The following is a 17,123-nucleotide window of genomic DNA, read 5'->3' as shown; positions in this document are numbered from 1 at the left end:
ACTAGGGTCGCCTGAAGCAGCTGGTTGCTTTGCTGATGGTTGCAGGCTGCCCTAAGGTAGTGTCAAGCAAAGGAGAAGGTGCACCTGAATCTCCATGTTGTGTTTTGATCAGATGATCATGAGATTTTTTCCTTCCCTGTGAAAGAGAAAACTCTTTTCTAAAGCAAGGAATGTTTTCTCTTCTTTGCCCCAACCTGTGACAGGTCTCTTGTGTCATCTGGATGATGCATGCATCAGCAATCCTTGCCACAAGGGGGCACTGTGTGATACCAACCCCCTGAACGGGCAGTATATTTGCACCTGCCCACAAGGCTACAAAGGGGCTGACTGTACAGAAGATGTGGATGAGTGTGCCATGGGTAAGTATACAGACCCTTTTTCCAATCATCGTACTGTCTGTTGAGGTCAGCAAGCATTTAAACATAAGCACATTTTACTGTATTTGTCACCATCAATTCCAGTTTATAGCGATCCTGCAGAACAGACTAGACCTGCCCCATAGGATTTCCAAGGAGCAGCTGGTAGAGCTGAACTGCCGATCTTTTGGTTAGCAGCCATAGCTCTTAACCACTGTGCCACCAGGGCCCCAAAATTTTACTGTAGGACCATATTAAACCTAAACCTCAGGTCTGTCCTGTTAAATGCCACTGTTCACAGCCAACCTCTTCAGCAGGACTATATGTTCCATTATGGGAATTCAAATATATGAATGGTCTGTACTTGACTCTTAATAGAAAGCCCTCCCTCAGTGACAGTTTGGTCAAAAGTGCAGAGATGCATGAGCTGAGATTGCCCTAATCTCATTTTGGTTTTTTTAAATTCGGGAAGGAAATGGGAGATTGAGAACTAGATCATTAAGGGACTGGCCCTTGTGCTATAAACACCAGATCCATTTCTGTAGTCTGCATTTGTTGCAACTCGGTCAAGAGCTTTGATCCCAGTAATTGGTGCTGTGTATTCTAGCCAACAGCAACCCATGTGAGCATGCAGGGAAATGTGTGAATACAGATGGCGCCTTCCACTGTGAATGTCTGAAGGGCTATGCAGGGCCTCGCTGTGAGATGGATATCAATGAGTGCCATTCAGACCCCTGCCAGAACGATGCCACCTGCTTGGATAAGATTGGAGGATTCACATGTCTGTGCATGCCAGGTAAATGGGTCCATCCATGCGTGGGCTCTAGAGAGAAGGGACTGTACTACACTTCTCTTAGGTGGAACACTCAATACGCTGTAGCAATTCCACTAGCTTTGTCAGCATTGAATTCCCTATGTTTACTGGGGGAGTATATGAAGAAAGAGATCCTAGCCAAAGGAACCCTTAAAGAATGAGGTGCTGATGGAATTTTAAGAGCTATGTAGATAAAATTAGGCAAGCCCATTATGTCAAAATCCAAATATAGGGACAAAAAATTTCAGAAGTGATTATTTGTTTTACTTAAGTCTAATTTAATAAAGGGTGTACCATAAGAATCCTTTATATAGCAAGCACTCCCGATTCTCTGATGTATTAAAAATGCCATGCCCCCCCCAAAAAAATGCCATGCCCCCCCGCAAAAAAATGCCATACCATTCAACTTATTGAAATTATTTTACCCACAATTATATAGGCTCTTGCCAGTTATCCAAAGTGAGGCACATGCTTAGTTGTGTTTTGGAGCTCTTCTGCAGAGATCATTTCTTGAGTCCTCAGATGAAATGGCAGGCATGGCTGCTCTGGCTAATTAAGGATGCCAGGCCATCCAACCTTTGGAAGGCCCCCTGACCTTGACCTGCACCCTAAGAGCAACAGCAGCTCAGGCTCTGCTGGTCTTTGGAACATAGAGTAGGGACACTTTGTGGCCTGGCACCATCTTGAAAGTATGGATTGATCACAGAGAATGTGAACAGTCTTAGTTTGCATGCCAGGTCTTAACAGTCTCTTTGGAAGTAACCCTGTCCCCCTTCGCGGTGACGTGGTTTTCTCACATTATTCACTGTTCTCTCTGATGCTCCGAGTGACTATTTCCTATCATTGCAGAGTCCCCTCTCCCTTTGCAGAAATGTCCATGCTTGTAATTTTTGAAAATGTGTGCCTTTCTTGGCTCCATCGCGCCTTCCTAAGCCACTTGTGTGGTCCACTTTGTTCAGGTTTCAAAGGTGTGCATTGTGAATTGGAGATAAATGAATGTCAGAGCAACCCTTGTGTGAACAATGGGCAGTGTGTGGATAAAGTCAATCGCTTTCAGTGTCTGTGTCCGCCTGGTAAGTGCCCACCACCTGCCCCTGTTTTCTTTTAAAGCACAAAGCCTACTGGTCACAGGGGAGGGAGGAAGGAGAGAATGTGTGTGGGCTGAACATGAGGAAATCATTAAAGCGAGTACTTCATGATAGGAGTGTGTGTGTAAAGATGGGGAATTTATTTTAGCTAGTGTATCTTCCAAATCCTTTGTGGCCAGAAGTCCAAGTCTATTCTTAAATGGCCCACGACCTCTCTGTCTGTGTGTATTTCAGAAAGCTCATAACTCACAGAAGCCTTAGTAGTAGCTTATTCAGAATTTTATTTTTTTTCCCCACGGGTCATGTTCCTGAAGCCCCTCTTTGAGACTATTGTTTTTAGACATTTCACCCATGGGCCCAGAAACAGACAACATAAGTCAGTTTCTTCCAAAGAAAGCTCTGTCTGTCCTTTTCCTTCCCAAAGCTATTGTTGAAGACATGCCAGATTGTCTGCCTTATACTATATATAGCCTCTTGTTTCTTCAGAGAAGGTTTCAGTTGGTTCGCAAGCTGCATTTACTTGCTTGAGGGCTCCCCCTGTAACATTTCAGTCCCTCCTTGCACCAACTGGAAGGGAGATCTATGCCAGGAAGAAACAGGGGTGGAAATACACCACAGGTGTCTTTGATGCCCCTGAGGTTCGCTCAGTTATTTCAGTTACCTGCCAGGGAGAACGATTCCCTGTATTGCTGACCCATTGGTATAAGCCCTGCTGGTAGCCTAACCCAACCCTTCCTTGACATCATTCTTATATTAAAGGAAGACGTAGGATAATCCTTTGAAATGTATCACTGATGTTCCTTTTTAAGGTTTCACTGGGCCAGTTTGCCAGATTGATATTGATGACTGTTCCAGTACTCCATGTCTGAATGGGGCAAAGTGTATCGATCACCCAAATGGATATGAATGCCAGTGTGCCACAGGTAAGGTTCTTCTCACTTTTCGTTCTCCTGGTAGGCCCACCCAAACAAAAGTAGGATGATGGTGCTCAGCTGGCTGCCCTCCCAGGCTGGTCCACTAACAGGGGCTGCTCTGTGTTTTTGAGAGGGCCCCTTATAGCAGATTTTTTGCTGCTGTGTTTCTTTCTACAACATCTGCCTCCTTCTCCACCATAATGGTGGCCTGGCCTGGTGATTTCCACTTGGTGCCCATGTCTTTCTGGGACAGAGTTTTGCAGTGGTGGGTTTCCAGCTGGCTTGACTCACTCCTTTGGGAAAGATAAGAGTTCCAGTTAAAGCTGTTTTTCACTGAGGCTTCTCAGCAGGAGGTTTGTCTCTGTGTTTCTTGAAGCCAGTGACTGAACAAAGACTGAGAAATTTAAGGGCCAGTTGTGTGAAGTACAGAGGTTTTTCTACATAAAAGACAGTTAATGCTATTGAGAGTTAGATGTGTAACTGTCAGGAGAGATAGTTCTAACCGGGAATGTTTGGGTCCTCTTTGCTGGCTTCTGCTACTTGTTCACAAATATTCTGTATTTTTTATCTGTGGCCCCATTTCTTACTTGGGAAGTGGATTTGAATGAGTGTAACAGCCCCTACTACAAATTTGCTTGTGCACAGGCCCATATTCTAGAGAATGGCTAGCCTTTTAAATATATTAGTAAAAAAGGTAAATTCTCCGTTTCTTTTTTCTCTTACTGCTTCAGACAGAAAAGAAGTTATGAATGTAATTCAAAGCATTATCTTATTTTAGAAAACTGGATTCTTAAAGTATTGTAAGCACCATGTGCATGGTTATCTTTCTGACCGCAGGAAAGCAAACTTAACAAAAGCCAATGTAGAGAGTTCATATTTCTTTAGTATTGGAGCACTACCATCTATCAGACCTGCTTGGATTAGGCCATCTTAGATGATCCTCTCAACTTCCTTGTCTTTTCATGACCTCTTGGCTCTGGGTGAGAAAGTTCTAGCATTTTGTCTTCCACTGGCCACATTCTTCTCATGGAGGATAGGCATCACTAGAGAGATTAAAAATCTTGAACTCATGTTTAAAAAAGAAGAGAGGCCTATTGGTGCCTTTTAGGAAGAAGTTTAATGTTGGTCCATTGAAGCCTCAAAAGAAGGAGCTGTTATTTGTTCCTTTCCCTTTTAAATCCTCCTAACTGTTCCATTTGTTTTATTGAACAAGTATTTATTAAAAACCTGTTATATGTGTGTAGCACTGTGAGAAAGAGGTTGAGAGGAATATAGAAAAGTTCTCTGTTCCCCAGGGTTAGAATTGGGAAGATAAGATCCACAAAACCACTAGTGCAGTACCTGTAGGCTGGGTGTAGGGAGAAAGGGTTACAGTGGTAAACACATAAAAGAGAAATATTGAGAGCTCTTACCCACTGAAATCCGACAAGAAACGAAGTTGCATTCATCAGTCAGAAAGTTATTTGAATTCTACAAATTTGATTTATAAAACGTTAATCACAACTTTTCAGGTTTGCACTATGAATCGATGCAAATAGCAAGTTTCAACTGCTCATTATTAAATACAGTTAACAGTTATCAGTTGTTTAAGATGTGGGGTGTGCGTCGTGAATGGACGTAGCTACAGTTTTGTTCCAGTGGGGAGTATCTGCCTTGGTTTTATGACTCCTTGGTAAAATCCTTTCCTAAGGCTTCACTGGTGTGTTGTGTGAGGAGAACATCGACAACTGTGACCCTGATCCTTGCCACCATGGCCAGTGCCAGGATGGTATTGATTCCTACACCTGCATCTGCAATCCCGGATACATGGGTGCCATCTGCAGTGACCAGATTGATGAATGCTACAGCAGCCCTTGCTTGAATGATGGTCGCTGCATTGACCTGGTGAATGGCTACCAGTGCAACTGCCAACCAGGCACGTCAGGTAAGCCCGCAATGTTTACGTTTTCACTGTTTCTCAAAAACACTTTGCGTAGATGACTCAGACTTTCTTGGCATGCTCTCAGATACCTAAAAAAGAGTCCTCATTCTGAGAAATACAACCAGGGTCACGACTATAAATATCTCAGAAGCAGATGGCCCCATCCAGTCAAGAAGTTAGGAAAAAGAGCTTTGCAAAACTGGTGATGTTGTGTGTGTGTGTGTGTGTGTGTGTGTGTGTGTTTTTAAAGGAGGCATTTGACTTCAAAAAATTGAAATTCTTATTTAAAACAGAAAAACCCTCTTGGCTTGTGGCTTAGTTGGATTTTCTTTTTTTTTTTTTAACCCCCCACCCCAGATTAATGAAATCTCTTCCCCTTCCTTCCTCCCTTCCTCCCTCTCTGTCCCCTTTCTCCAGTAGTCTCTTCTCTGATTCAGAGTCCAGTTCCTTTAATGGGACACTTTTCCTCTGCCATTTGTCTCTGGTGATGCCTTAGGCAGTTTTGGGGGGTTCTAAAGGAGGGAAGTTACTTTACAGCATGCCACAGTAGTTCAAATTAGAATGCAGAGCCATCATTTCCCATCCCCAGAGTTCATTGCCTTTCCCTGACCCCAGTTGAATGACCGATTGTCAGTTGTGAGGGCATGCTGCTCCTTTTTGGGGGGAATGTTGAATTATTTTCTCAGGCAACAGCATTTCACAGGTTTCTCTAGATTCTGTTTTACTTATTAGATGAATAATTATTGTCACAACTCTGGTTAATGGACAGAGAAGTACTATTTCTTAGATCAAAGGAAAATGTATTAGTGGAAGATTAACCAATGTGTGCCTTTGCTAGAAGGGAACCTTCCAATACAAGGGAGTGATTTATTGGGAACACATTCAGGACTTAAGGAAAATGGCCTGTGTAGGGGGCAAAGGTGGGGGAGGTGGTTAGATGCCCTCATTTATTTTGTTATTTCCAAACCCATTTCTTCAAACTTGTCAAAGGCCCTGGTCTTCATCCAGCACCTCATACATGCCAAGTTTGAAAACAAAGTCCTTTTTGAGTTGCTCAAGCATATGAAAAACATCCCATGCCTTCACAGCTAAAAATGCCGTCCCCTCCCCAAGTTTAGATAACTCACTAAAAGGGCTGAATAGATCTTTGTGAAACCTTCCAAAAGCAATTTGCTTCCGGGCTGGTCCCCAGACATGAGAAATTGCAGTCCGAAAAGAAATTTGAGAGATTTACAAGCAATTGAATGGATGCCTTTAGAATGGACGGGCTGTTTTAGGCTTTGCTATCATTCCCATTATAACAAACATACTGGACAGCTGGGTGAGTGGTGGGTTGGCAAGCACTTTGTTTTCTCTGGGATTATATCATCATGCCAGGATGTATCAGGTGTGTTCCCTGGGGAGGGCAGGGTGTGACTAGCTGTCACTGAGAAAGGCAAGAAGTAAATACGAGTGGTGTACAGGCAGCATGGAGAAGGAAGGCCTGAATCTCTCAGAAAGCTGCCAGATCCATTCCTGAAGCTGTTTGGAGAATTAAAGCAAAGTGATGCAGGTGACATAAAGAAATGTCAATCTGTATTGGGTGAAGAAAGAGCTGTCATAGTCCAGGGGCTTGAGTGAAAGCATCCATTAAATGAGCCATTATGAATAGACTCTTGCATTTTAGAGTAAGAATTCAGGATCCATTTATAATACGGTTCTAAGTTGGTAGGTTGGGGTTTAAATGGGCGTGTGGATGGGAGGGAGACTTTGCAAGTTGCTATGTAAAAACTGTGGTTTGTCACTCAACTGGGTACGTAAAGGGAGATGTACTACCCGGAATCACTTTTGATGCCTTTTCATGTCTGTGATTTTGTGATGGGAAACTGTTTTAAGTCAGTTTCTTTGGGTTTCAAGTAACAAAACCCAGCTTGAGGTGGGTTAAACAAGCATCCACAAACAAACAGAAAGAATTTAGTGAGAGCACACAGAAGCATCTCACAAACCCCAAAGGCAAATTGACCAATAAGGCACTGGGGAGAGTAGCAGGTAGCAGGGCAGTTTGCTGGCCATAGGTCACATGCTCAAATTCCAGTGTTCCAGATGAGAGCATCTCATTGGGCCAGCTTGGGTCGGATGTCTGTTCCTGCTTGAATAAAACATAGCCATGGTGGTGGAGTTAGATTATACTCTTCCTACCTTTATCATCTAGAGGGAACCCATTCCTAGGTAAAGGAGTATTGTCACTCAAGGGCTAGACACATCCCCTAAAGGTATCCACTTGTATATAAGGAACATGGAGGTTCTTTGCTGCATTTATGGTTAGGGAGGCAGCATAGTCTCAATCATAGGCAGTATATGGCCTGATGGAAGGGGGATAGATCTGTGGAACCAGAAAGCCGGGTTCATATCCCAGCTGTGCTCCAGTAACTGGCATTCTATGAGTCAGTTATTTACCCCATCTATGAATTGGGTATAACAACTTGATTTGCACGTTAGATGAGAGGATTAGGCATAAATTATATAAAGTGCTAAGCTAAGTGCTTTGTACATAATAATGGCTCAATAAATTGTTCCTGTCAAATTATTAGTAATAAACCTTAATACAAAATGTGAGTAAATTAAAATTACGGCATTTTGTCCTATAAGTTTTTGTTTCTTTGTTTATATTCTTATTACCAAGTTTTATTTTTAGACGTTTCATACTACTGAGGTATTTTTCTGTGATACTCAGAAAGCATCACTGAAATTCATGTTAAGTAATTAAATATCCTGGGTATTTTTTCAGAATAATGGTAATAGTAATGATTGATGTGTCTCTCCCATCCCATTGCCATCAAGTCAATTCCAACTCATAGCGACCCTGTAGGACAGAGTAGAACTGCCACATAGGGTTTCCAAAGAACTGCTGGTAGATTCAAACTGCCGACCTTTTGGTTAGCAGCCGAGCACCACCAGAGATATGTCTCTGTTTACTTACCTGTATCCTCTATTCAACCTGTGTTATTGTAACGAAAGTCTGCCATTCATCTGGGGAGTTGACCAGGAGTAAGGCAGCATACCTCAGGAAGAAGTTATTAGACTCATTAAGATACGTCCTGAATTTTAGTCTCTAACGGTAACAGTAAGCCATCAAGCCTATAGTGGTGGGTACCAATATTCCAAAATCCTCCTTTTCACTTGGAAGGTCAGAGTTTATCTTTGGCAAAAAATACAGTCAGTTGTTTTCTTTGAAATGACAAGTTTACTTTGTTCACTTAATGTCTGCCTCTAGTCTGAATAGAGTCCCTGCATCACACTTAGCTGCTAACCAAAAGTTAGAAGTTCGAGTCCACCCAGAGCCACCTTGGAAGAAAGGCCTGGTGATCTACTTCTGAAAAATCAGCCATTGAACACCCTAAGGAGGGCAGTTCCACTCTGACACACACAGGGTTGCCATGAGTTGGAAATGACTCAGTGGCAACTAGTACAGGCACTGGTAGTCTGAATAACCATGGTTTGTCTGTTGTTTTTCAATTAAAATGGGGTTCCATGAACAAAGCAGGTATTTCCACTCACAACTCAAACAATCACACAGCTACTTTTCCGGAAGACGATTGTACTTTGGCAATGCCACAGAAGTGCTTCATGTGTACTTCCCAGTTTGTCATGCAGAATATTAGATGTATACCCAAGCCTTGAGATTTAATTAAATTGTAAAATTAACCATTTTGACTGCTCCACCATGACCATTCTTAAGTAACTGGCCTGTTTGTTTTTCTAACTGCCAGTGGCATTGTGGTGAAGAATATAGTAACTCCTGGTCCAGTTTGGTGCCCCGGCCTTGATTCACGCGAAGATGCCGTTGCTTTTGCACCATCAGTGAGAATGTCAACACAGTTTTAAAAAGGGAGAATAATGGCTTAGGATTGTTAAAATCATTTTGGTGTCGTGATTTCCAGGAAAGGTGTTGAGGACGCATAAGAGTTCACGGACAACGCTTTGAGAACTACTGGTTTATTGGATCTAGGGTTGTCTAGATACTTTTTATATTTAGATTTCTTAATCTGAACAGGAAGTATTTGCATTTCCATGGTAATATAGAATGGTTTGTCTTTGCTTTTCTCTTTGCAGGGATTAACTGTGAAATTAATTTTGATGACTGCGCAAGTAATCCTTGTGTCCATGGAGTCTGTAAAGATGGCATTAACCGCTACAGCTGTGTCTGCTCACCCGGATTCACAGGTAGTGCTCTTTTTATTGGGAGACCTGCTCGTTCAGTCCCATCACTTTGAGAGACTGGCATCTAAGGGAAAATTGCTTTTCAAATATCTCCTTATTTGTATATTTTTTGTGTGTCTCTGGAAGGTTAGAAGTCTGTTTCCATGCTTACCGGACCAGTTTTCTGCCTATAGGCCTTTCCTAAACTGAAATATGATATTTGCCATTTCTTGGGGTTTTTAGACCATATGTTTATCACTACCTGAAAAGAATTCCCAGTCAGATCATGATTTTCCTTCTCTGGGCTTAAGTTAGATTGCTTGCAAAATCAACTTCATTTTTCTGTGGTGAGTAGTAATGTTTTTCGTAAAAGCATACCCAAGGTAAATCTCTATGAAAATACTCAATGCTCATTTCTGAGCTTTTCTTCTTTTGGGAGTTTGTTGCATAAGGTCAGAACTTGGGAGGACCAACTTAATTTGGCTACCGCAAGTAAGTTCTTTCTACTCAAAAGGAAGACTTTAAATGCCCAAAGTAACCTGGGTTATAACTTTCTAAATTATGAGCAGCTAGAGCATTGACACATGCACACACACACACACACACACACACACAAGCATGCATCCACTGGCACACATTTCTGTTCTATCTTTTGCTGTTAATAATAGTGCTATTATCTTTTACCCTCCTGATGAAAAAGTACTAGAAGCTACTGAGGAAACCTGAGTTAGTTAATGGCACCGTCAGAGGGCATACACTGTGTCTGTCCTGTTCATTTTGGGCAGTGCCACACACAAGCAGGCACTAACACAATGATATTCCCATTTAACAATTACGGCATGGTCATTATCAACCAATAGGAGAAAATTCCCTCTGAGCTTTTGAAAGTGTGACGTCAAAAGGCACCCAGAGCCAACTAAAGTGAATGTGTGCCATTTGCTTGCGAGGCCTTACTTTCTTCTGTGTGTCACAGCCATTTGCATTCTCCTGCTTCATATGTTTGTGCCAACTAGAGAGGAATGTTGTGGCCCATATTTAGTCACGGTAGTCCCTGTGTAGTAGAAGATCACTCACAAGCAAGGTACGATGAAAGCCTTCATGCCTAGCGCCGCTGCCATAGCCAAATGTACTTCTGTGCCCTGAAACTTATTACTCCAAGGTTAAGCGGCAGTCAACTGAATACACCAGAATCCCTGCTAAATAGGATGATAGATGTGTGACTGTTGAATGGATAACAAGAAGAGAATAGCTAACATTTTTATTAAGGACTCATTTTAAGCCAGGCACTAAATTAAGTGCCTAATCTCATCTAACTGTCACCGCCATTAACATCCCTATGGTATTGATAAGAAAGGAAAAGCACTGCAGCCAGGAATCCAGCCCAAGGGGCCTAACTCGAAGCCCATACTCAGGACCACTTCACTCCACAGCTTAAGCAGTGCCTGCTGTGGTTTCTTTTTGGATTTATGTAAGCCTTCAACTGGACTTATTTTTTTTGGAAACGCCAGTGAAACATATTCTTCCTCTCTTTTTTTTAAACATTTAGCAAATGGGGAGGTCAAGAAGGGAGGACACAGGCTAAAAATATTCTAAAATAAACTTAAGGTGTAGCATGAAACTACATAACCAAGAGATGGAATGTTTTGGTTACTGGGTGGTACCCTCTTCTTGGAGCTGTTTTCTATATCTGGGAGTGCTTTTTTTTTATCAGCTGCTGAAAATATCAGATACGCCTGTAGTATATACTTAACGAGCACTAAATGTGGTGTTTTATTCTTTCCCTTTTTCAATTTTACTTTAATAGTTTTTTGTTGTTTACCATTTTAGTAACAGCTTGGTGGGATTTGAGAGAGTCTTTTGGGTTTTTTTTTGTTTGTTTTTTAAACTAAATTCTCTGTTTTCCCATGACCACTTTACATTTATTGATGGAATGGGAAAGTAAAAAATCATGCGGTGCTCCTAAAAACTGCATTTCGGTTTTACAAAGCATTTTGATATCCATTATTTTGCTGAATTCTTATCACAGTCTAAAACGTAGGTGGTGGTGTTCTTGTGTGTTGACGAGCGGACTCGGACTCATAACGACCCTACAGGACGGACTAAAACTGACCCTTAGAGTTTCTAAGCCTGTCGTCTTTATGGGAGCAGATTACCAGGTCTTTTCTCCCTCCGAGTGGCTGGCGGATTTGAACTGCCGACCTTTTGGTTAATAGCTGAGTGCTTAATCGTTATTATCCTCACTTAACAAATAAGGAAATTGGGAGATAGAGCTTGATATGTCCATGGCTTCAGCTAGTCAGTCACGTAACTAGGACTGCGAGTTCCCGGAATGCAGGGATCTCCCTTAATTATTTTAGCCAGTATCTAAAACAGTGTCTAAAAACAAACAAACAAAAAAACCCAAAACTATTGCAATCAAGTCGATTCCAACTCATAGAGAACCTATAGGACAGAGTAGAACTGCCCCATTAGGGTTTCCAAGGAGCGGCTGGTGGATTTGAACTGCCCACCTTTTGTTTAGCACCAATTACTTAGCCACTGAGCCACCAGGTCCCCAAAATAGTGTCTAGCACAGTGGAAATACTCGGTAAATGTTGCTGAATGAATGAATGAATAAACAACAGGACTCAAATATGAAACTTTTGATATCTAACTCCAGACTGTATTCTGGGCTGTACTATGTTTTCATTCATTAAACTCCAATTTATCTACCTGTAAGAAACATTGGTTCATCTTCTCGATTCAGTAGTTACTGAGGCCAACAAAGTATATACCCTTATACTGGGTTTTTCTGATACCTGGTGGAAACTTCTTGAGGGTGGGACCTTGCTAGGGAAGTAGCTATTTGTTATGGATTGAATTGTGTCCTCCCCCCAAAATATGTGTTGTAAACCCCAACCCCTGTACCTGTGGTTATAACCCCATATGTGAATAGTTTTGTTTGTTATGTTAATGAGGTAGTATTAATGTGCATTGTGTCTTAAATCAGTCTCTTTTGAGATATAAAAAAACAGATTAAGAAAGATAGATAGATGCCAGGGAAGACTGATCACCAAGGGACTGAGGAACAGAGCTGAAAAGAGACAAGGGCATTCCTCCAGAACTGTTAGAGAGAGAAAGCCTTCCCTTAGAGCCAGTGCTCTGAATATGGACTTCTAGCTCCTATACTGTGAGAAAATAAGTTTCTGTTTGTTAAAGCCACCCACCTGTGGTATTTCTGTTATAGTAGCACTAGATAACTGAGACACAAATACTCTAAACAGTAGACTGCACAATCAAAAACCGAAACCAAACCCATTGCCGTCAAGTCAATTCCAACTCATAGCAACTGTGAAGGATGGGGTAGAACTGCCTCATAGGGTTTCCAAGCTGTGAATCTTTACTGAAGCAGACTGCCACATCTTTCTCCCATGGAGCAACTGGTGGATTGGAACCACTGACCTTTTGGTTATCAGCTGAACATTCAACTGCTGTGCCACCAGGGCTCCTTAGACTGCATAAGAAGGCACTTAATAAACGTTCTCTGATAAAGGTGACTTTAAAATTGATTTTCAAAAGGATTTTAAAAGCAAGTTAAGAAAACTTGGGAGGAGTGGCTACGGAGAAGATGCTTCCAAAAAAGGACTGAAAATGAAAAGGCTTTTTCTTCTATTCCTCCACTTGATTGCAGGTTAAAGATAGCTCTGTAATCCAAGAGCTGTGGTTCATGTCTTGGGGCCAGTGGCAAACATCTAAAAAAATCAGAGGTTGTGGACAAGGAAATAGGATTTTAAAATAACTTCTTAATAAAACATTTATGAGGAAGACAGCAACCACTAGCAGATTGTGGGTCTTTACCACAAGAACCACCAATAATGGTTTAGAGACCAATGGAGGGTGAAAAAATGTTAATACCCATACTTTAAGGGGGTGTGTATCTATTTCATTTGGAATTTCCTGTTCTAAATGCAAGGTTGCTTGTTCTTAAATAAAAATACATGTTTTTTATCTGAATCACAACATTGTATTCTTTGAAATTTGTAAATTTCTTCATAGCAGTTGTTTGTTAACACTCATTATAGAATAATAGGTAATTTTAAAATTTATATGGTTTAGGAATGTGCAGTTAAATCTCAATTATTCAGAATCTATCAAAGCAGAAGTCTTAAATAACTGGCACATTGATTCAGCTTAAACCAGTAAATACCAAGCTTGTACAAGCATCTTTTCAAAAGTACAGTCTAGGTGGGCTTAGAAGAACAGATTCATCTCAGTTGCTGCACTCTCAGTGTCTACAGTGCTGTATGATGAGAAGCAGTAATTGTTTAGAGCAGAGTTTCTCAAAATGTGGTCTTTGAACCACCTGCATTTTTTAAGGTGTAGGTTATTGGCCCAATCCATCATGACCTATGATAAAAGAGCCTAAGAATCTCCACTTAAAACCAGTGACCTTTTTTTGTGCATTGAAGTTTGAGAACCACTGGTCTAGACTGAGAAACTCTGAATTGTTTCCTGAATCATCGGAGGACAATAACAATATGCTTAGAGTATTCTATTTATGGATTAAATACAGAAAATGGATTAATAGAACTCTAGGAATGGAACACTTAGAAAATAAGAACACTTAATTGTGCTCATGAGGAATCTGTACATAGATCAAGAGGCAGTTGTTTGGACAGAACAAAGGAATACTGCGTGGTTTAAAGTCAGGAAAGGTGTGCGTCAAGGTGGTATCCTTTCACCATACCAATTCAGTCTGTATGCTGAGCAAATAATCCGAGAAGCTGGACTATATGAAGAAGAACGGGCATCAGGACTGGAGGAAGACTCACTAACAACCTGCTATATGCAGATGACACAACCTTGCTAGCTGAAAGTGAAGAGGACTTGAAGCACTTACTGATGAAGACCAAAGGTTACATCCTTCAGTATGGATTACACCTGAACATAAAGGAAACAAAAGTCCTCACAACTGGACCAATGAGCAGCATCATGGTAACAAAAAAAAAAAAAATCCAAACCCAGTGCCATCGAGTAAGTGGAAAAAAGATTGAAGTTGTCAAGGATTTCATTTTACTTGGATCCACAATCAACACCCGCGGAAGCAGCAGTCAAGAAATCAAAGCCACATTGCACTGGGGAAGTCTGCTGCAAAGGACCTCTTTAAAGGGTTCAAAAGCAAAGATGTCACCTTGAAGACTACGGTGTGGCTGACCCAAGCCATGGTATTTTCAATCCCATCATATGCATGCAAAAGTTGGACAATGAATAAGGAAGACCGAAGAAGAATTGATACCTTTGAATTGTGATGCTGGCAAAGAATATCGACTATACCATGGACTGCCAAAAGAAAGAACAGATCTGTCTTGGAAGAAGTAGAACCAGAATGCTCCTTAGAAGCAAGGATGGCGAGACTGCGTCTTACATACTTTGGACATGTTGTCAGGAGGGATCGGTCCCTGGAGAAGGATGTCATGCTTGGTAAAGTACAGGGTCAGTGAAAAAGAGGCAGACCCTCAACAAGATGGATTGACACAGTGGGCTCAAGCATAAAAAGGATTGTTAGGATGGTGCAGGACCAAGGTGGTACATAGGGTCACTATGAGTCGGAACCAACTCAGCAACACCTAATAACAACAAGAATGAAAACAAGGTAGCTTTTCTGTTTAACCAGTCGAATCGGTAAATCAGTAGTTCAGTCTCTAGGCATTCCAGTTAATTGAGATTTACAGTATGTAGAAACATAAGAGATTTAGTAACTAAAAATACGGATTAGTGGTAAACCAGCAGAAAGCAGTGGTAAGAAAGGCTTCTCTGAGAGTTCTCTGAATAACATCAAGAGGAGAAGTCATCTTTGATAATATTCGACGCTCTCCTTTTGAAACCTTGTGAAACTTTCCTGCTTCTAAGGTGAAGTGAAGAAATACATGTCAAAACTGTATTTCTACAACACTGTTCCAGCATTTCATTAATTTTCCTTCATTATCAGAAGAAAATGATATTTGCTCCTTTCTTGCCTGGAGCTAAGTGCTATTGGGTATCTTATTCCTTAAATCTTGGCATTTGGTGGCCCGGATAGGTTACAGCCTGTGCAGATGAAGAATGTCAACAGAATATGTCTCATAGTGCTGTGTCTTTTCCCGGAGCATTTTGGATTTGACTAAAATATCCCCTCACTACAGGGCAGAGATGTAACATTGACATCGATGAGTGTGCTTCCAATCCCTGTCGCAAGGGTGCAACGTGTGTCAATGATGTGAACAGTTTTCGCTGTATATGCCCCGAGGGGCCCCATCACCCCAGCTGCTATTCTCAGGTGAATGAGTGCCTGAGCAATCCTTGTATCCATGGAAACTGCACTGGTGGCCTCAGCGGGTGAGTAGCAGCCATGTATTAATGGTTTCTTACTGATCTTTGTCAGGCCAGTTGGTTTCAGTACTGGCAATACCCTGCAGAAATCAGTTGGGAACTTGAGCCATGACCTAGCTGAAGATTTTGGTAGTCTGCATCAAGGCCTTCAAAATCACGGGTTCGTTCATGGAAATTGATCCTCTCTTTGCTGTGACTAAGTACCGAAGTAGAAAATAAGGAGGAATTGTCTCCCTTATCCAGGGAGTCAGCAAGGACCTCATGAGAGGAGTCCAGGGTTATTTTATGATCTTTGCCAATTCTGTTTTTGTACTTATTACAGGATTGGGTTCTGAGGGATGTTCTGGTCTCTGGCTTTTTCCATCTGCTTAAAAATAGCCCAACTGTGCTCCACTGCAGTACCAGTATATGCTGCTGAAGTACAGGCTAGTCTTGGCTAATTTTAGACATGATCCCGATGAAACATTTGCAATTTGTAAGCCCCTTGGAGTTGTGTGACGTGTTGGCACTTAAGTTTCTGGAATCAGAGATCATGACCTTAAGTTCCATGAGGTAGTCTTATACTCTTGCTATGCTTGCTGTAGGATAGGGCTCTCTGGGCACTGCCATTTCATTCCTGAAAGAATGAAGAGTGTTTTTAGAGATAAGTGAGAAATTTATTTCCAAAGTTAATTAACTCAGTATTCTTTTTTCAGAGTATGGCTGCTTCTAAAACATCCCAAACCATCTATCTGCCTTTTTCTTAAAGATCTCTAGATCTTTAAGATATCTCCTAATATCACAGCCTAAGTGCGATTGATGTTTGAATTAGAAACGATAAACACGTGTTTCAGATACCTTCATTTGTGTTCCTTTTGCTGCTCAGGACCCCAGTGCTTCCTGAACCAGGGTTTTAGGTCAGGACAAAGCATGATTTCGAAGGCAGACGTCCCAGGAACTCCTCAGGGTAGCTTAGAGTCCCTGGTACTGACATATTTCCTGGGTGTCTATTTTATACCAGAAACAGGTGACTCTAAGGTTTACTTTTGCTTTAATTTTATATGTAAGAAAAGAAGCCATGCAAGTTTACCCGTGTCGTTTCCTTCAGATAGGCCCAATGTATTGTACCAACCATTGTTCATGTATGAAAGCTCATTATAATTAATTTCTCTAGCGTTTTGGTGAGCCCGGCAAGCACCAGGTAGGTCTCTTTACTGTATATACCAGATGGAATCACAAAAGCCACACCATGTGCATGGTGATCCAAATATAGGTTCATAGAATAGTGCAAATGAGATTAAGTTACCCATGGGATTTTGTATCCCCTCAGTTCTTCACCAAAAAACCAAAACCACTGCCGTTGAGTCAATTCCGGCTCATAGCGACCCTATAGGACAGAGTAGAACTGCCCCATAGAGTTTCCAAGGAGTGCCTGGTGGATTCAAACTGCCAACCTCTTGGTTAGCAGCTGTAGCACTTAACCACTACACCACCAGGGTTTCCGTTCTTCACCAAGTATGGCAT

The 17,123-nt window shown here is 41.5% G+C and overlaps 1 protein-coding gene across 1 annotated transcript in view; it reads left to right on the top strand.

Moving 5' to 3' along the window:
- Positions 1-17,123, top strand: part of NOTCH2 (notch receptor 2) — a 175,319-nt gene that overhangs the window by 119,542 nt on the left and 38,654 nt on the right. The window contains exons 7-13 of the mRNA XM_049879949.1: positions 204-359; positions 964-1,152; positions 2,130-2,243; positions 3,068-3,181; positions 4,863-5,096; positions 9,186-9,296; positions 15,434-15,626. Coding sequence (XP_049735906.1) covers positions 204-359; positions 964-1,152; positions 2,130-2,243; positions 3,068-3,181; positions 4,863-5,096; positions 9,186-9,296; positions 15,434-15,626 — 1,111 coding nt within the window. The remainder of the gene's footprint in view (positions 1-203; positions 360-963; positions 1,153-2,129; positions 2,244-3,067; positions 3,182-4,862; positions 5,097-9,185; positions 9,297-15,433; positions 15,627-17,123) is intronic.

The sequence above is a fragment of the Elephas maximus genome, chromosome 3 (genome assembly GCF_024166365.1).
Source record: "Elephas maximus indicus isolate mEleMax1 chromosome 3, mEleMax1 primary haplotype, whole genome shotgun sequence".
NCBI lineage: Eukaryota > Metazoa > Chordata > Mammalia > Proboscidea > Elephantidae > Elephas > Elephas maximus.
The sequence above is the reverse complement of the archived record's forward strand: the minus strand, read 5'-3'. Positions and strand labels throughout refer to the sequence as shown.